General features: G+C 41.2%; 1 protein-coding gene across 13 annotated transcripts in view; it reads right to left on the minus strand.

Annotated features, from left to right (window-relative positions):
• Positions 1 to 21,402, minus strand: part of UNC5D (unc-5 netrin receptor D) — a 554,486-nt gene that overhangs the window by 84,272 nt on the left and 448,812 nt on the right. For 11 of the 13 annotated variants that reach the window (XM_047857032.1, XM_047857030.1, XM_047857028.1 and 8 more), the window contains one exon: positions 4,254 to 4,286. The exons of the other annotated variants lie outside the window; for them this stretch is intronic. In XM_047857032.1, the coding sequence (XP_047712988.1) occupies positions 4,254 to 4,286 (33 nt within the window). The remainder of the gene's footprint in view (positions 1 to 4,253; positions 4,287 to 21,402) is intronic. 13 annotated transcript variants of the gene reach the window in all.

Genomic DNA, 21,402 nt, shown 5'->3' on the forward strand with positions numbered 1-21,402 from the left:
TTCACATCTCACAGCCTTTTCATCTGGTGTTCCCTTTGTCTGGAACGCTCTCTCCCCAGACATCCAGAATGTTTGTTTCTTTTCTGTTTTTTGGTTTTTTTTCTAGGTCTCCTCTTTTTTTTTTTTTTTAAAGTTTATTTATTTATTTTAAGAGAGAGCGAGCACGAGCAGGGGAGGAGCAGAGAGAGAGAGGGAGAGTGAGAATCCCAAGAAGGCTCTGGCTGTCAGGGAGAAGCCGGACGTGGGGTTTGATATCACAAACGGTGAGATCATGGCCTGAGCTGAAACCAAGAGTCAGATGCTCAACCGACCCAGCCACCCAGGTGCCCCCCCCGAGGTCTCTTCTTAAATGCAATTTTAATACAGAGATCTGCTCTGAACACCTTCTACCAAAAAAGCAACGTTCCCTTCAGCCCCACTGGAATGTCTCACCCTGCTTTATTTCTCTTCACAACACTGACCATTAGCACTATATGTTTTCTGGTTTGCCTACATCCATCCATCTCTACTCAAACTGTATGCTCTGTGGAAACAGAATCTGTACCTGTCCCTCTCAAGGCCGCTTCTCTACAACTGCTTCCTACAGCATGGTAAGCGCTCAGTCAACAGCTGTTGAGTGAATGGAGGGACAGAGAGGGGCAGTGTGAAAACGGAGAGTTGGTGATGAACATGAACTCTGTTTGGATGGAATAACAGACTGTAAGGACGTAATGAGTAACGAGTAGGAGAAAGGAAAAAGAGGGCTCTCGGAGGGCGCCCAAGTTCACACGTGGACAAAGTGAAGAGATGGTGAGGTACTGAGCGAACTAGAGAAGATGGGAAGCAGGACAGGATTAAGGACAGGGGCGGAGAAGGAGAGATTCAATTCTGAAACAGTTAAGATTCAAGTAATTGGGAGACACTCATCTGGAGCCGTCCTGGAAATGGCTGACTCTGCAAGTGTTCGCTGGGTTTGTACTTAGCGTGCGTGCCATCAGTACCCGGTGCAAAACAACTATACGGGAAGGAGATGAAGAGAAGGCTGTGTGTGTGGTCCTGGGTTACTTCTTTAGGGGACAGAGAAATCCTTTTCATCCCTAAGGTGAACGTGCTGGATGAGTCACTCCTCAGGAAGCCACTGCCTCTCGGAAAGCCGCGGCCCCAAGCCTCCAAGGAGCCCCATTGTCTGAACGCAACCGTTTTTCAGTCTGACTCTGGGGGTGCGTGTTTGCCATTCAGAACCTACTATATTTTACTGCACCTCCTGACATTGTTACACAACATTTATTGAAAGCACATTTGATGGTAATGAAGTTTCTATTAACTATGATTAAATCTCATAAAGCACCTGAAGATAATTTAAGATGTGCAGAAGCAGAAAATGAAACATTCGGTTTAGTACATTAGGAAACATAATTGATTAAATTATCTCATTTACAATAAGTGCTTTCATGAGCTATGCGGTGCACATATTTCCCCCAGTTTGTCATTATGACTTGCCAGCAGTTATCCTAAGACTTCACTTTCTCCTTACACCTTCCTGCAACTCAAAGCTTGCTCCTTGGCCCACCCGTTCACGGAGGACTGCGTGCGAGGCTCTGGGTGATGTTTTCTATCCACCAGGCCTTGTGGAGAATCATGTGCACAGCTATATACAGGAACAGGTTGTTTCTCAATTATCTTCATAATTGACTTTGATTTTGCATCAGTGATGATTCATGTAGTCTTAAACTAAGCCCCTCTTTCACTGAACAACCACAGCCTGAATTTGTATAACGCACTCCTAACCATGCATTTTACAGAACCCCGGCTGGACTCCTCTGGGAGCCTTTTGCAATCACATTGATTCTGTTCAGGTTTTATTTTTAGGAAATCACAAATTAAAACAGTTTAAGCGATTCCGTGGCAGTATCCAGCAATTAAGCATGGTGTTCATGAGCGAGAACCCCAAGCAAAAACTAATTCAGGAGTCCCTGAGGGCTAGAAATAGCTAGTGTGGGGTTTATGGCTGGAAGTACAGATGTAACCAAATTAGAATGGCACAGGACTCACAAACTAAGCATGAAATTAATTTTTAAAAAACACATTTCTAAGTAACTCTCACGGTGGCCACGACATGGATACTCATGATCTTGCTGGTGCCATACGTGAGGATCAGTGGGTGGCTTGGCTATGCCACTGGGAGGCAGCTGGGGGTCTATTTACTCCAGCTCTCACCCTGAGATCTGGACACAGGCACACACCAAATATTCACCAACCCAATTGCTTCCTCCCTCCCTCAACGTACACACATACACATACATCTACAACCAGGTTTCCCCACCTCCCACCTCTCGGAATTCAAAATCAGGCATGCAGGAGGTCAGCGGACCACTAGCTAAGTACCAATAATGACTTTATGGGCAGTGGACCCCAGGGAGAAAAAAAAGGATATTTGTTTTTGGGTGTTCTGCAAAGTTCTCAGACTCTGCAGGTAACGGCATTGTTGTATCTCAAGCCTGCCTGAAGCAACGTAACAAAGTATGAACAATGGCTTTCCTGGATCTTTCTTCATGTCTCCTGACCCCGGTCCCAAAGCTCCTATCTCCATCTAACCTCACAAGAAGGAATCCTTAATTCCTTCCAAGAAGTTAGCTAATAAAAGCTATTAGCTCTCCCAAGCTATCTGAATTATAATACCCTAGGATTTAAAAGATCAAAAGTCATTCATTTTATACGAAAATGGGAGATAACCGGCCAGGACACCTTCTACAAGCTTATTTATAAACCAACTGGGCAGCTCAGTAACTCTTCTATTGCTAAGAGCTGTGTTGCTGAGGCCCTTCTATCTGGAGGTTTCCCTAGGATGCTGTACATACTTCTGAGAGCTTCAGAATCATTTGGGGAACATATGAAAATGTAGATTCTCAGGCACATCCCTGCCCCGCCATCCCCTCCCCCCCCCACCCCGTATGCCGAGGATTCGAATTCATTTGTCCTATTCTGAGATGGGGTGTATTTAACAAGCTCCCACCAAACCCCAAGATTCTGATGCACACGGTTGCTGATCTGCTTTTTGAGAAATATTTTTCTAAGATAGTTACTCTCAACCCAAGCTGCACATTGGAGTCTGAGGATCTTTTAAAAATAAGCATTCCTACCCTTATACATGGAATCTAAAAAAACAAAACAAATGAACAGATAAAACGGAAACAGACTTATAAATACAGAGAACAAGCTGGTGGTTGCCAGAGGGGTGGGCAATGGGCAAAATAGGTGAAGTGGATTAAGAGGCACAAACTTCCAGTTATAAAATAAATAAGTCACAGGATATAAAGTACAGCATAAAGAATATCAATAATATTGTCATAACTATGTATGGTGATAGACGGTAACTAGATTTAATCATGGTGATCATTTCCTAATGTACATAAAAGTTGAATTACTATGTTGTATACCCCCAAACGAACATAATCATATATACTTCAAGGAAAAAGAAAAAGAAAAAAAATCCTACATATTGAACTATGCATTAAAGTTTTAAAATCCTAAACAAAAATATAGGGATTCTAACCCACCTCAATTCTGATTCCATTGGTCTGGGGGTACAGCCTGAGAACTGGGGTTTTTAAAAGTCCTCCGGGTGGCTCTAAAGTTCACCCATGACTGAAAACCTTAGGGTCAAATGCCGAGATGCTAACCATTCTCACTGTGCTGTTATGCCCAAATCTACTGGATGTGTAAGATAGAGATAATGCAAAGGCGGGCCTTCCCAGGAACCAAGCCTGCGTGTGGGGAGCTCAAACTGGCACGGCCACCAACATTTTCAGTTTCTGCTGATTTCACTGTGGAATCCTGGTTTCTAACCTACCAAGTTGCCATGGATTTCTCGGTTGCGTGTTAGGCGCCCCCGTCTCCTCCTAGGTGCAGAGGCTCGGAGTCAGTCTCGGCTCTTGCCCAAGGCTGCTCTCATGAAAGCTTGTACTGGCAAATATTTATTAACTTTAATGCTACCAATCTGCTCAGCAATAAGAATCCTAGACGGCATTTGCAGAGAAATGGACTTTGAGGCAGGCAGCATCACAGGGGAGATTTACTCCTACTCTGAGGGAGGGGTGTGTATATGTCCTTTCGATTTCAACCTCTGATCTGTGACCCAAACCCAAGGAGGAGGTGCCCTGAAAACCCTGGGTCTTTTCCTACAACCTCCCATTCTCTTTGGCTCCTAAACAAATACAACAGTAAGGCAGCAAATATGAGAATAAATTATATTCACAAGAGGAAAAATAACTTACTTTGGGGTTTTATTTCATGAAGAGGTTTTTTATCTAAAAGAAAGAGAAAAAGAGAGTTTCATTTAATAAATTTACATGGAGCAAATAGATTTCCTATATCACTTTACGTCCACCTCTATACAAGAAACATTTTCTCTGTTTTTTGCAGACAATATGGATTATGTTGTCCATATTTTTCCTTTCCTTTCTAATTTCTTATTTTTCTCCTTTGCAATATTTTTCTAGGGTGATTGCTTCATTCTCTCTCTCTCTCTCTTTTTTTTTTTTTAATTTCCCCTCAGGCTTACTAGAGTTTCTCTCTGTTGCATTTGCTAGATTCTTATCAGCATGATGAGAGCACTGAGCTGGCAACATGTCCCCTTGTTTCTCTACAGCCAGAAGACTGCTCAGGTAAGGAAGGGATGCTATTTCACTGTATGTGATGATTGAAAAGTGAGCTGGTGAATACACATTTAAAGGGATCCTACGTTGGCTTAGCAGTTATCATAGCCTGGATAAAAAGGTCCGAACCACGCCATTTGTCCATTCTTGTGGAGTATGGGTGCAATATTATGAGCTTGTTGGAGGCTTCTAATAAATCGTTTTGCTTCCTTGCTCTGTTATGTTACTATTTGTACGATCTCTCTTCATTACAGTGTCATTCTGTAATCACAGCAGCAAGCACAGGAAGTGGACAGAGAAAAAAACATTTCAGGCTCAGGTGAGATTTTTTTTTTAATTTTTTTTAATGTTTATTTAATTTTGAGAGAGAGAGAAAGAGACAGAGCACGAGCAGGGGAGGAGCAGAGAGAAAGGGAGACACAGAATCTGAAACAGGTTCCAGGCTCAGCACAGAGCCTGATGCGGGGCTCGAACTCACAAACCGTGAGATCATCACCTGAGCCGAAGCCAGACGCTCAACTGACTGAGCCACCCAGGTGCCCCTCAGGTGAGATCTTTTTATCCTTTCTCCCCACTGCCCTCCAGCCACTCTCTCCTGCCCTCTCTGCCATCACTGCATAACCTTGTAAATCACTCTGGGACTTGGTGCCTGTGGCTAACTTTGCCTTCCACTATAGTCTTTCTACTTCCCAGTCCCCATTTCCTGGCTGTCCCACGCCAACACAATGCCACCATGACACAGAAACCTGAGAAGACTGTGCTTTGGTCACCAATGCAAGATTCCAGAAGATTTGCATGGGGTGACCTCCCTTTGATCAGTCCCCCTCTTCCGACTTAGATGGAACATGATCAGATGACAAGCTTCGAGGCTGCTGCTCATCATTCACAGAATCACACTATGGTAGGGGGACCCTGAGAGGTCACCTTGCAGGGTCCCTTACCTCCACCGGCCTGAAGGCGAGCCAAGTGGGGGTGGGGGGGGAACACTGTCAATTTGGATTATGTTTTTCACGGAATCAAATACAGTCTGGTATATACTGGAGAACTTTATAAATACTCTCTGACTGAACCATAGCCCCTCCCAAGCAGACAGACCCAGCTATATTCTGAATCCTCTACCAGATATGTGTCCCCCTAACCCACTCCTGCACTTAATACCAATTTTGACAGAAAACCTTTGTGGTGTGCTTTACTGAACCCAGCCCTTTTGTGTCCTGCCGTCTGATTTGTTATGGAAGTAGCTTTTCAAAGTTGTAGGTCACACTCTTGCAAATGGACCGCCATTTTTGTTTTTTTCTCAGTATAAGGAGAAAGTTAACTGGCGAAGGATGATTTCTGGCAAATCTCTCTTTAAATGAAAAATCTTCATAAAAGATAATTATTTGCTCAAGTGGGTATGATCGCATTCAGATTTTTACAGTCAGGTGTCTTAAAACAGACAACACCTGCACCCCCCTCTCTGCACAGATTCAGTGCTGCTACTTTTTCTGAGAGCAGGTTGGCACCTCCCCAAGTCCAGATGCTAATGCACTCAAGGAGTAGCATCCAGTGACTTTGGTGGTTTTAACCTGACTTTGGGTTTTGCTTATTGCAGGCTATCTGAAAGCATTTGGCATGGGCGCAGGATGCCGGCAGGCCAGGCCGAGGCATCTGGAAGTGATGCATTGCTAACACAACACACAGGGACATGCAGAACATCTGTTTAGGACTCTGGCTGAGTTTAACAGCATTTTCTTCCTTCTAAACCACAGGAACAAAGATTATGCTGGGTAGCAAAATGAAACTCCATTAAAAACAGGTGAGATACAGAACCACTTCTCAGAAAATAAATTAAATAACAGCCAGGCTATTAAAAAAACTGGAGTGAGAGTTCTTCCAGGTACAGCTCTAAAGGAACAAAGAGCGAATGGGGCTAAAAAGCCAGGGCTGGGCGCCTGGGTGGCTCAGTCAGTTAAGCCTCCAACTCCTGGTTTCAGCTCAGGTCATGATCTCATAGTTCATGAGTTCGAGCCCTGCATGGGGCTTTGTGCTCACAGTGTGGCGCCTGCTTGGGATTCTCTCTCTCTCCCTCTCTCTCTCTGCTCTTCCCCAGCTTGCTCTATCTAAAAGTATCAAAGAAAAGAGAAAAGCCAGGGCTAACTAGGGTAATGAGAAACACTCAGGCCACAAGGGCTCATAAGGCAGGAGAGGTGGGGCATTTCCCCCTGTGACTCAGGTCTGGTGTCGTTATTGGCAATGGCACAGTGGAATTAGTGTAGACACTCAGCATTAGAACAGGATTTCAATCCTGAATGGTCTTCATTCCCTCTGTGTGACCACAGTGTCCTCCACAGTATGATGGGAATAATACCATCCTTGAACATTGCTACTGAGATTAAACATGATAAATACAAAGCCAATAGCTTAGGGTTAGCACATGATCCATATCAATAAATAATATAATTTCAACACACTATGAATAAAATCAACATTATCACTGGTTCAGAGTAAAAACATGACCCTTTATGCCAGTACAGGGAGGCAAGTCATATCTCCAAATCAGAAATAGTAGTGAATTTCAGGAGTACTTGAAGGGAGTTAAGAAACTTGTGTCCAACTCCTAGTCTCTGCTTTATGAAACCTATCAGTTTCCTGGTAGGAAAAAAGAAAGGCAATGACCAGAAGATTGATCCCTGCGGGGTCCCTAGCTTTGGCCCACTATAAATCTACAGAAAACAACCGAGGAAGTTCCACAGAAATCCATGTGAAATGAGTTCCCAAAGCAGAGTAAAATGATTCAAAGGGCCACTGCTCTACTGTGGGATTTGTTATGCTGAGGTCTAGTGGGTCAGTGTGTATTCTCTGATGGAAAAGTCTGGAAGCCTCTGGTGCCAAGAGAACTTCAGTACCCTGGCATCAGCATCAAAATTGGGTTCCGCCGGATTTTGTGAGATACCAGTATCCTGACAACAAGTTGCTACCATTAAACATTTTCCCCAGTTTGAAATATCTGATCAGAGATTATTCTACCGTGAACTTGAGGGAGAGGGCTACCCATTCACCATTCCTTATCTTTTGAAAGAACTGCCCACCCCACACTCCATGTTCTTTTATTCTGTCTGCAAAATCACATTTTCACAAGGCCTAGGGCCATGCATCCCCTTGGCCCTGGTCAACCACATCCTCTCTGCTTTTGTTTTACCTCTCTCGAAGGCCATATTCAAATAACCCCTTAGTAAATTAATCCATTAGGGCCATGGTTCTTGATATTGGCTGCACATTAGAATCACCTGGGGAGCTTTTTAAACAAATACCCATACCTGGGCCCCAGTCCACGACCTTATGACTAACTGGGATCTGTGTTTTTGTGATTACCGAGTGCACACCACTTCCTGGCCACAAATCTGGGGCTGTATGTACCCAACTTCAGTTAGTCATTGCCTCCCTGAGAAGCTCTGGGGTAGCTGTAGTATACACATGGACCCAGAAGCATCCCTTCTGTATCTTGCAGGCAGAGAAATATAATTTTGAGCGAGTGGCAGCTGAGTTGTAGTTTGGGAGAATCACTAATTCGCCTAGGGTCTAACTTATGCACCGAGAGGTACCTTCTGGGTAAATGGAAATTGATGTCATTATAATTCAGTCTTATAATGATTGTGTGTATTTGCAAGTGAAAAATGCAGAAGTATATCTTAAATTGTCATGTTTTCTTTAAAAATCCTTTTTTAATATTTACACAGTCACTATACAGTGTATCTGAATAAATAACAAATGTGTGTGTGTGTGTGTGTGTATACACACACACACACACACACAAAAACCCAACCCATAATTCCACACCAAGAGATAACTATCATTAATATTAAGTTATATATACAAAGTGCAGGCTTTTTCCCCCTTAAGATTTATGCATACATATGTATATACATATATATTTGCAGGAAACTATGGAAGATCAATACTAATTGATCACTTTTACTATAAAGACATGGAGTAGTCTTTTATATATTGTTTTGCAATCTGCCTTTGTGCCATGTGTGTGTGTTTATAGAAGTATACATATTTATATACAAGAAAAAGTGAAAAAGGACAATCTATTTGGAAATGATTTTTGGAAATGATTCATTTCTTTCTCATCTCTACTTCTCTTGCTTCCTTTGTTATAGGAGATGCTCCCAAAGCATTTCCATGGTATCCATTGTTCTTAGAAGCTATTTATAGCTGTACCCCTCCCTTCCCACCCACACCCACCCTTATCCTTTCTCTGCTAGGAAACAAGTGTGGCCAGCTACGTATAGCCTAGCCCATACCCTAGGGTTGTAAAGAGAGCAGGCCTGAGGAGACATTGGACATGAGGACAGATGGTTTCAACTCCAACTCACAGACTGGGCAAGAGACTGTTCCTCAAAACCTGTGAGTGATTATCTGAAATCCACTCCTATGCCTTTTAAAGACTACACAGGTATGTTTGATACCAGAGTCTATGTCCCTATTTTTTTTTTTTTTTAATTCAGGCAGAGAGCCCACTCAGTATGACTAAATACTCACCAGGACAGTGAGCCCAGACAGCAACTCTCCTCCAAGGCAGTAATTTACATATGTCACTATAGTTAGTGATTATTACCATTATTTAATTTCACTAAACCTGTCATGTCCCATTTTTTCATCTCCAAAGACCATTTTTATTATTATTTCCTTCATAGGTCCTATGCTTTGAAATCCTTTTCATCATCCTCCACTGCCCAAGAAAAAAGATATGTGTTGATTGTTTTGACTCTCCATATTCTTTGTAATCTTAAAGTATTTAAGAGCGGATTCTGAAGTCGGTAGAATAGTCAGTCTTCTTTCTTGCCCATTCTCTATTCTTTTATTCATTGAAATCATTCTCTAGCATCGGCACACAGGAGGGTCTACGATGATTCCACATTGCCTGCAAGTCATAGCCAACTGCTCTGCCTGCCTTTCCAGTCTTCTAGGAACTGGTCCCATCATCTCAAAAATGACTTAGTTTCTGTAGCACCTCAACACAAATCCAAGCTCTAGTCTGATTGATCCCTGAATTCTTCAGGCTCACCTCAGTGCCGTTGCCCACCATATTGCCTTCCACGGGATGCCCTTCTCCCTCCTATATAAAGATATCCTGTTTCCAAGGCATATACAACTTTCTGACTCCTTCATGAACTCTTTGGTCCTGACTTGGCTCACAGGAATGTCTCACCTCTCTGGATAGTTTATCTTACTTATAGTCACTGCAATATGATGTTGGGGAGGAGGTGCCTGGCTGGCTTAGTTGGTAGAGCATGAGACTTGATCTCAGGGTCATGAATTCATAGAGCTCACTGTGCTAGGGGTTCCTTAAAACTATATACAATGTGGATTTTGTTTTCAAATGTATTACTTCAGAACTGTTCATTTGATTTATTTCATACTTTTTAATCAGTGTCAGTTTTGGGTCCCTAACATATAAATCATATTTAAATGATTAGCTCATGAATAAGTGGCACAGCAACCAGAGAATCACAGCAAGAAAAAAACAGGAAAAATGAAATTAAAAGTTATTTGCTTATTTACTGATTGGTAGAAAAGAAATTGCCATTATTGATTACCAATGTGTTTCATTAATTCCTGCTTTCCCTCTCCCTCATAACTAGAAATAATTAAGGACCAGTGTTATGCTCTCTGAATGCTATCCAAGGCTGCAGGAAATCCCAGGGCCTGGCCAATCTGCCTTGTATCAGCTCTGGCAGATAATTAGATAAACACAAGGCCTGCTTTGCATTGGCAACACCACTGTGATTGAATATGTCAGGCAGACCCTGAAGATGACAAGTGGGAATTCTATTCTCTTCTCCTCTCGGTGCTGAAAGTTCCTTTAGGCAGTAGAACCCACAGACACATCACCACCAGCTCTTGTGTTTCTCAAACGCTTCCAATGATCAAAACCACAGAAAAACCCAAAGAGCATAAAACATATCACACCTCCAGTTTTTACTCTCTTTAGTTTTTAATTTCCTTATTGTATTTTTCTTTTTGTTCACGTTTCAAAGCTCCTGCTCAGAAATTACTCTTCAGAGGGTGGATTTACGATGCACATTACTTCAATTCTTGGTTCCTCATGAATCCCTCCCACCCTTGTCCCATCATGTTAATTAGGGAAAGTCAGGCAGTTACTACAACAGGGAACTTATGGGTGTCACTTCTGATGACAATGACTTGCCAGAATTGCCCCTCAGTCACAACATGATTAGTGTGCATCAGGAGATAGAAGATCCCCCCCTTTCAAATCCAAGGTCTCTCTATAGGAATGTCCTTTGCATATCCTAAACTGAGACAAGTCAGTGTCTCAACGTTCACAAGGAACATTTGCATATTTCATTTTTGAGCTAAATAATTTGAATTTCTAGAATTCATACCATCTCTATCACAAAGTTCTATCCATTCTCACTGGTTCTTTATGTGTTGGTTTCTTTCTCTGATAGATTAACAGAGTAAACTATGCTCTTGGGTCACTGCAAACACTTTTAAGAACGGGTCCACAAAGACTTCATCAGAAATTGGTCTCAAAGTGATAAAATGCAATGTTTCTAACTCTGCTCCAAGGAAAATTGTCTATTAAAATCCTTTTTCTATCCAATAAATTAATTTGCTTTGATTCCCTCCCTTCCAACCACAATAGAAATACATACACGTTCAAAACTAAACAATGATTAGATTATATAATTTAAGGAATTAAGGAAATCATTTATTGGTTAACGTCCAGAGGATTACTTTTTTAACCTTATGGTACAAGTGATACCCAAATTCTTTAAAAATGTAACAGCTTTTAGGGCTTCTGGGTGGCTCAGCTAGTTAAGCATCTGGACTTTGGGCTCAGGTCATGATCTCACAGTTTGTGAGTTTGAGATCTGCATTGGGCTCTCTGTGGTCAGCACAGAACCCACTTCAGATCCTCTGTCTCCCTTTCTGCCCCTCCCCAATTTACGCACACGTGCATGCATGCACACACACACACTCTCTCTCTCTCTCTCAAAATAAATAAACTTAAAAAAAAAAAAAAAAAGAAAATCCAGACTTGACATAGGGTCATGGTGGCTTCCGATGTGTCTAGACTTGTCCCTTTTGTTGCTGGATCATAGGAAAGTCTGGGTAGGGAATAGATGGGGATGGTGAGATTCAGAAGGGTGGTTATTATAATGACTATTTACAATTGCTAAGAAAATACTTAGCCACTGAAATACAGAGGATATCAGTCTTGGCTTAAAAAAAATTGCTTAAAGATGGGTGCCTGGCTGGCTCAGTTGGAAGAGCGTGCAACTCCTGATTTTGGGGTTGTGAGTTTGAGCCCCATGTTGGGTGTAGAGATTACTTAAGTTAATAGCACTTAAAAGTTTTTTAGGGGTGCCTGGGTGGCTCAGTTAGTTGAGCCTCCGACTTCGGCTCAGGTCATGATCTCACAGTCTGTGGGTTCGAGCCCCGTGTCGGGCTCTGTGCTGACAGCTCAAAGCCTGGAGCCTGCTTCGGATTCTGTGTCTCCCTCTCTCTCTGACCCTCCCCCGTTCATGCTTTGTCTCTCTCTGTCTCAAAAATAAATAAACATTAAAAAAAAAGTTTTTAAAAAAATTGCTTAAAGAGAAATTATGATGAACCCTTTGACTTGTACATTTTTTTTAAGCTTCATCAGTCCTGAAGCTACCTTACCTACATTATAGACTGAGCTACTTGCATGTAAGGTCTATTTATGTGTTTTCCACCTATTCTAAGTCCCTACAACAGTAAATGGAATATAGTATTTGTTGAATACTTATCCAAGTTTTTGTTGAATACAAAATCAGGGTCCATAAATTTCCTACAGTCTGTACAAATTCCTAGGATAGTGTAGTTTCTCAATGAAGGGGTTGAAATGGAATGCTAAAGGCCTAATGTGATGATTCATTTCCTAGGTAAGACTAGCATGGTTTTGTTTTTTTTTTTTTTTTTAATCTAAAAGTTGTCTTTCCTCATGCTGCATAATAATTGTCCAAATGGTTAATTTTGGGTGGGAACGAATTAAAATTACTCCTCAAAATTGGCTAAAAAGCAAATGTCTGAAAGCACTGACATATCAGTGGTGTTATTTTCATATTTTACATGTACACATGTATTAATTATGTTATTCAAAATAACCTATGAAATATATATGCATACACATATATATGCAAGCTACTTTTAAGATATAATAATTTCATGTTTGTTTGTTTGTTTGTTTAGTGGGATGAAACCTAGAAATCATCTTGCCCAACCTGCTCTTTTTAATAGATACGAACATACAAGGCACAGGATCTGGAGAGATTTGCTCAAGGTCAAGTGTTAGTTAACGAAGCAACTGAACTAAGACCCAGGACTCCTGATTCCTGGTGCAGAGCCCTTTTTGCTACCCCATGGTCTCTTTCTAAATGATCATGGCAATTTTCCATTCCACTGAGCACTAACGCTGTCCTCTGCCAAACACATGTACGCAAAGCCAGGTTTTTTTCTTACTGTAATACTGACACTTCTCTGGAGAGAGGGGAAGGCCAGGGTGATGTTGATGTCTACTGATGATGTTAATATCTTTATTTTAGGTACCGCCTTTCTCCATGATCTTGAAGAGACACATGCATTTGTAATTTAAGGAGAAATGGTAGGATCAACACAAAGAGGTTTCCTCTCTATTAATTCACTTTGCTCAGTATACCCCAGAGGCCGCTGAATCCTTTACTCAGTTTTAAATCACTTCCTTGATTGGGTTCTTGCCATTTCTTTTATAGCTGGACCACTCTATGATCTCAGGCATTAAATCTTTCTCTAGTCTAGACTAATATTTCTTACCCAGGGTTGTGTACTGTTGAATCCTGATTAGATATACTGCAAATGCAGAATCTGGATTCTCAGAACTAATGAAATGGACATAGTTTGTTTTATATGCAGAAAGCCTAATTTGGGAGAACTTCCAAAAAGGAACTTGGATATCCATAGTTACTGACAACCAAATCTAATAAGCATTTTTTTAAGTATGGGAAAATATGGCAAAATTGCTAATTTTCAGATGTGGGAATGTACAATTGGGGAGGTACCAGATGGGTAACAAATACCATTAATCTAGAATGACTGGCAACAGATGGGTAATACTGGAAACTGTAGGTTGCTATACAGTATAATAATGTGTATGTTGAATTTTTTTCCAGAGAAAAAGAAGTTTTGAATTTGTGTTGGAGACATGAGGACTTGCTTTATAAAAGTGGATTTTCTGGGGGCGCATGGGTGGCTCAGTCAGTTAGGCGGCCGACTTCGGCTCAGGTCATGATCTCGCAGGGGTCTGTGGGTTTGAGCCCCGTGTCAGGCTCTGTGCTGGCAGCTCAGAGCCTGGAGCCTGCTTTGGATTCTGTGTCTCCCTCTCTCTCTGCCCCTCTTTCTCAAATAATAAACATTAAAAAAAATTTAAAAAATGGATATTCTGATGAGGTGGTCAGAACATGTGTATTTTATAGCATGAAGGAAACCTATCTAATCCCCAAGTCGGTATTGTGAGGACTGGTGGTCTCCCTTGGGGATCACCCAGGTCCCTCTCTGTGGCCTTCCCCTTGAGTGACTTTTTTTTTTAATTTTTTTTTTAACGTTTATTTATTTTTGAGACAGAGAGAGACAGAGCATGAACGGGGGAGGGGCAGAGAGAGAGGGAGACACAGAATCGGAAACAGGCTCCAGGCTCTGAGCCATCAGCCCAGAGCCCAACGCGGGGCTCGAACTCACGGACCGCGAGATCGTGACCTGAGCTGAAGTGGGACGCTTAACCAACTGCACCACCCAGGCGCCCCGAGTGACTTTTAATTAGTGGTGAGAATCATACAATTTTTAATACTAGCTGGGACCTCATAAATCACCTGTCTCCTGTGGGACCAAACCCCACCTGCAAAGGACGATTGGCAGATCAAGAGCTATTTTTGTTCAGCCACTCAGAAGTTCTGAGAAAGGATATTGAAACTTCGGTTCGACACAAAGTCTTACGAATCAGCCTGATTCCTAAACTCTGTTTTCCAACAACTATGAATCAGAACTGGCTAGTATAAAGATCACAATTTGTGTCTCTTAAAAATTTTCCTGACAAGTACCTTTTATTTCGTTAGATACACTATATTCATCAGATGCATTAGGAAATGTTTTAAGAAAATATCTAAAGCATCACAGTGTCAATACTTTGCAGAATATGGAAAACATACTTTTTCTGCCACAGGAATCCCTTTACTAGAACATACACACACTCACACACACACATACACACAGAATAATTATTTACTCAAATGGAGTGCTTACTATGGATGCTAAATGCCTTGCGTGAATAATTTCCTCCTCAAAAAGAACCCTTTCTAATAGGCACTATTAGAACTTTTATCTCATAGATGAATAAATTTAGGCTTAGAGAAGTTAAGAAACTTGGTCATAGGATTGCAAAAACAATTCAAACTCAAGCAATCTGACCCCAGAGCTTTGATTCTTCATCTATGGGATGAATGTTCGAATCCTCAAGGCTCAGCTCATTCATTTCTAGGTCCAGGTCTGTTTCTAACCTTTCAAAAAGAGAATAATCAGGGCGTCTGGGTAGCTCAGTTGCTTAAGTGTCCGACTCTTGGTTTTGGCTCAGGCCATGATCTCACTGTTCGTGAGTTTGAGCCCTGCGTCAGGCTCTGTGCAGAGTCTGCCTGGGGTTCTCTCTCTCCTTCGGTCTCTATCCCTTCCTTGCTCTCTCTCTCTCTTGAAATTAAATAGTCTTTAAAAAAGAGAGAGAGAATAACCAGTGTCAACTCAGAATCACAGAGGACCTTTGAAAGCTAGTCAGTCTTTGCTCTGAATGCTAGATCTAGTAAGCCTCATCCTGGGCCAGCCAACCCCGCCCTTGAGCTCAACTTCTGTACCTTCCTACTGATGCCTTCCCTGTGCTTCCTGGGTACAGCATCTACAAAATATTTCTCTCTTCTTTGTAATAGACATGTGTTCCCATCAACGCTCTGGTTCTACAGCTGACATTTCACTTCCTTAAGAAATGCTTTTAAGCTTTCTAATGGGCTGTCTTGAGTTCACATTGTCATGGGGATCTGTTCTTATTTGTCTGTTTACTTTTCTTGGGTTTTTGTTTTTTCCAATCTAAGTAATATGATCAGGAGGTAATGTATCCTGCTCTCCAGCTGCCCAAATTTAATTTTAAAGTCCTTCCTATTTACAGTGGAGGTGTTTTATTTCAATTCTGCTCATAAAATGAACAAAGTTAACAAGATGTGCCTGAGATAAACAGTCTTCCAGAGATCATGTTTCTGAAGCACGACTTAGCACATTCTGTCCAATTCCACCAAAAGAACGTAAGCCTAGTATAAAAGGACATATTGAAATATGTGGGCAGGGAGTGGATAGGAATAGGAAACAGTGGAAGGAAGAGAGAGATGGGCACAATAATTGCCTTGATTTCAATGAGCTGAGAGAGAAATTCTTCCCTAGATTTGTCTGTCATGACAGTGTAGGTAGAGCACCCGGGTCTATGAGGAAGTAAAGAGAAAGTGGTGACGGAATTTCCTGGATAGGAAAAGGCATCTTAAGTATTTCAGAGCTGGTTGATAAGGAGGGCCATAGATTTTCAATAACTTATGAAATACACATCTGTCACAGGCCAGTGGATGAAAGCCAGTCCTTACTTGGAAGGAGGATTATGTTCAAAAAACGATCCGATGTCTTTATCTTTTTTATTAACAAGGCTACAAGTAGAGAAGTCTACAGTGGGTGGATGACAAAGGGGAGAGATTTTGTGGTAATTTGTTGAATATGGTTTATTCTTTATCCCCTTTATGCTCCATTCCACTCAGGGCATGGCACAGAAAAAATGACAGTTTTAGCCTTGTACAACTAAAAAAAAAAATGCTTTCATTTAAACACATAAGTATTGCGATATCTCTGCTTTATTTTCTTTTTTAATTAAGCACAATGGAAACTTTAGTCATGAGCCACTCCACTCTGTCTCATTAAAGCTTGTGACTCACAGGCTTTGTGATTGGGTCCCATAATGGGAAAGTGTTTATTGGAGCATGGGGGAGAGATTGTTGCTGAGCTGCTAATGATACCATATGTGTCCAAATCTACATTCTTATTACTCCTGTGGGTCTGCAATATTATATCCATTTCTGCCATGCAGTGTCCATGATGGCGACTCTGAATTGATCAACTGTTACTCAGAAAGGCGGCTGTTGGGTATTTCTAGGAAAAATCTTTGTGGAAAAAGGAGCACCTACTATGTACTATTAATGGAATGGAAATGGGTTTTTAATATTAAAACTACTTGGGAGGATTAGCAAGCAGTAGTGAACTGCATGACAACTTAAGAATGCTTTGCACTAGCATGCTATCCTGCTGTTGCCATTTTCATTTTGCTATGCAGAGTTTATGCTATAATTAAGCAATTGTGCTGTACAGCTGGCTCTGAAATATGAACTTACCCAACAAAACATTTAAGAATGAGTCAAGCAGGTATTCCTGACTCCTTTACCCAGAGAAAGGAAAGGACGGATTTTGCTTTGGTAAACGGAAACTTGCCCTTTATAACCCTATGTACAAGAAGTAGGCATCCTGTAAACCACCAGCAGAAAGGGTTGCAATAGATGCACTGAGCTAAACCAGAATGAAAATTGTCTTCTTCGGTGCCCCAGGAAAGACAGGGAAGGGACCCAGGTAATCACTGTAATGGATAACAATGAAGCTTAGAGTGTCCAAGAGAAAATGCTTACCAAGGCAACCTTTACTTTGATGTGATTACAGGCGCTCCTTTTCAGGTGTTTCCTTTAGGTCATTTAAGTAGATCATTCAATAGACAATGTGGTTAGATTATTAGATGTAGCCTGGGGATGTTGATTGGAACCTGCTATTGTATAGATGTCTTTACCCTTGATTTAGTTTCCCAACTGCCTATTCAGCCTTCTCTTATCAATGTACCCATCAGAAATGAGAACAAACCAGCATTCAACTGATATTTTGGTTGTTGAACTGTGGATGTTGAACTGACCTATATTACATCTTGACAAGAAGGATGGATTAGCTATCAGGTAGCTCAGCCTCAAAGATTTCCTCTCTCCTTCAGACCCCTGTGGCATTTCTCTGGCTTCAGTCTCATGACACATCTAGGTAACTAATCCCCTCTGAAGCAGACTGATTTAATCTTCTCAAACTGCAGCCCTTAGTTTTATATCTGCTAGAATAAAGGGAGAGGGAGCGGCCTTCTCTTATTCCTCAGCTTCAGGCTGAACACCCACCAATTTCACCCTTCTGTTCTTGTCAATGAGGCATGCACCTGCTATTGACCCCTGGCTGTGATCCTCAGAGGATAGAAGCCACTAGGTTCACAGCAAGTAGAAAGGGCAGTGGTCAGAAAACTACCTGACTCTGGTTTTTAAGCTTAGAAAAGTTTCTTGACAATCATACCACATAATTATCTTTCTGGAAGATAAATGTTCTGGCATAAAAGCGTTGGATGTGTAGTTTAGCTTGTAATTTCGATCCTTGGACTGCTATTGGCAAAGACTGCCGAATCTTATTTTCACTAGTCTTGGGGCATTTATTTTCTTGGGGAGAGCATTTAGGTGTGGCCATCTGTGATAGCAGAACACTGAGGTTCTGTGCTCCAGTCACAACTGACCAAGCAACAATCACACCCAAATATTAAAGCGATCATTCAGAGCTGGCGGCTGCATTTCTAGGAGAAATGCAACCCTCGGGGACAACCAAGGAAATCCAGCTATTCTGTTCAAAGCTAAATAAAATCTAAGAATTGTAGGTCATCCGAGAGTCAAGCAATGTCATTGTTAAACCACCAAAAGAAGTTAGGAATTGAGGAACTGCTTCAGGGTCATGTTTGGCACAAAAGGAAAAAAATTAGGATGGAAATTCCCAAATTATAACATGACCTAGATCCTTCACAAAGCTCTTGCTCCCATAAAGCTGTCACCCACTGCTATTTTAATCAAACCCAGCCTTCATTGGAGCACTATCCTGATGCAGCTAGTTTTAGCAAGAGCACTTTGGCGGAGTACCAGTGACAAGTGCAGTGATGTTGGCACTATTTAACCAGGCTGCGGTTCGTCACTTCCTGCAGAGATGGTAAAATGTAATTCATTTCTGTTGGTATTGGTAGCCGTTCTCTGTCTAAAAGGGCAGAACATGTTCTGCTGTTGGGCTCTTACAAACACATCCCTTTCCCACTGATGTTAAAACAGACCTCATACACCTCCATGGTTTCATAGGCTTCACTCTTTTTCCCTCAAAAAGCTGAGTCACTGTTGCCATCAAGGGTCTCTGATCATATCTGACAGACATCTCAATATGCGTACTAGGGAAGCAAAGGATGCTAGAAAAACCATGCTTCAGGAGGAAAGGAAATAGAGGAATGGAGAGAGAGAGGAAAGGCTCACACAGCATTTTAAATTCATGGAGGGATTTAACAGAGATCTTGGCTCCAGTGCCACACATAGTCCAAACCTCCTTGTCCTCTATTTTATTTCCACTACAGAAAAATGGATACCGAACAGCCACTGAATTACACACGTGTGACTAAAACCATACATGGCCAAGATCCACAGAGAGGTCCGTTCAGTTTACTAACAAACTGCCTAGAACAACTGCCGGAACTATGGCCATGGCTGGCTCTAAGGAAAGAGCTAAGCTTTGGAACTTCACAAGCACATATGCCTATGTGTCAACTCGACTAGGTCATCAGCTACCCAAATATTTGGTTGAAAATCATTCTGTGAGAGTGTTTTCAGATGAAACCAACGTTTATACTGGCAGACGGAGAAAAGCAGAGCGTCCCCCATGATGTGGGTGGGCCTCGTCCAAGCCGTTTCAGGCATAACCGTCCCCTGAGTAAGAGAATTCTCCTGCCAAACAGTCTTTGAATAGACACTTGGGCCCTAAAGATTTTGGACTTGCCAGCTTTCATAATCACATGAGTCATTTCCTTATAAATAATATATATCATAGATAGATAGATAGATAGATAGATATAAGTATACTTCTGTACAAGTATATACATATATATATATAAAATATATATATATATCATACATATATATATATATATATATATATACACACACACACACACATATACACACACCTTATGTATATATAAACCTTAAAACAGCTCTCCAATTTTAGACTTGAGATCTAGGCTGACCTAGTACACTTTCAGTGCTGGGAACTCCTTTTGGCCCTGAACAGAACTCTTACTCCAGTGACAAATGCCTGGGTACCACAGTACAAGTGGGAATAAGTAGCATTCACATATTTGATCATTCTTTCTTACCTTAAGGGCTAACCATCGTCTGTGTTCTTCCATTAGTACCTCTAAGACTTAAGTTTTAGTCAACTATGGTTGAAGCCTGATAGCCTCAGATTTTCCCCAGGTGTTAATCCAAATGATGATGAATAAAGAAGATTATTATCATGATCATCTAAAATTCAGCCAGTAGCCAAATAGTTATATTGTTGATGGTTTCTTAGAACACAGGCAAGATTTGCAGGCCTCATTGTATCAAAATATATGGCTCCGTGTTTAAAAAAAAAAGTCACACCTCAAAAGTGTTTCAGAAAAAATGTGGTAGTCAAAAACACATTTCCTTAAACTTCATGCTATTGTTTGTGTTAAGTTTCCTTACATTTTGGAAGAGAGATGGCCTTCTGAGGAAAGCAGATGGTTGGAATATTAGAGAGCATGGCCCTGCCATCACAGAAACTGGTGGCGAGGTTGTCTTCTGTCACAGTCTCTGCGGTATATCTGACACATTTAGGGTCCCCAGCACTTGCACTGAGAAAATGAAGGCACTATGGGCTATCAGTAAGTGGTCACTTCAATGTATTATCCTTTTAACTAATGTTTTAGCCATCTAGATTTATTGTGAAAACACAACAGTTAGCATGTTTGAATATTCTGGCTTTCAAGGCTATCCAGTCATATTGATGCAGAAAAATAAATCCAACTTAGATAATCCCTTCATACTGTCATGTTTCCAAATAAAAAGCAACACATATTCCTGAAAAGATGACAAACTACTGAGCTATATTATTTTTTGCCAGCTATTTTCCAAGACAGCTATTTAGTTCCAGAGAACACGTGTCCTGAATCTCTTGTTTTTTAAGGGCCTCAGCGAAACCAAGTAGCTCATCTGAGTAGGCAAGTGAAAAAGGGATTAATATTTACTGAGCACCTACTCTGTGCCATGAAATATTCATGTATATTCTTTTCTCATTGAGCCTTGACAGTAATCAAGTTTTCAGTACTCACATAAAGGAGTTAAGTAGTTAGGTGATTTGTTCAAGTCACAAAGCTAGTAAGGGACAGCACCAAATTAAAACCTGTCTATGTGATGACTCGATCTTCCCATACTGTCTTACTCAGGCAGACTGTCACTCGCAGACGGTAATAGTATAACCTCAGGAACCAAGCAAAGCTTGGGAGTTTTGAACCCAACATTCTATTTTGATGCAAAGTCACCCATCTTTGCAAGTGTCATTTTTTCCCCCTCCATTTGTAAGGTAACAGTCACAACACATGTCCGTCCTGGGCCATAGAACCATGGTCTCTGGAGATTATTAAAATTATACATATACACACACAAACATACACACACCCCTTTACATATATGCATATATATATTATAAATGCTTTATGGTGCGGTGAAACTCTTGGAAGAAATAAAAGCATATGGTGACCAGTAACAGAATTTCATCAAACTTAAAAATG

This window comes from Prionailurus viverrinus, chromosome B1 (genome assembly GCF_022837055.1).
Source record: "Prionailurus viverrinus isolate Anna chromosome B1, UM_Priviv_1.0, whole genome shotgun sequence".
NCBI lineage: Eukaryota > Metazoa > Chordata > Mammalia > Carnivora > Felidae > Prionailurus > Prionailurus viverrinus.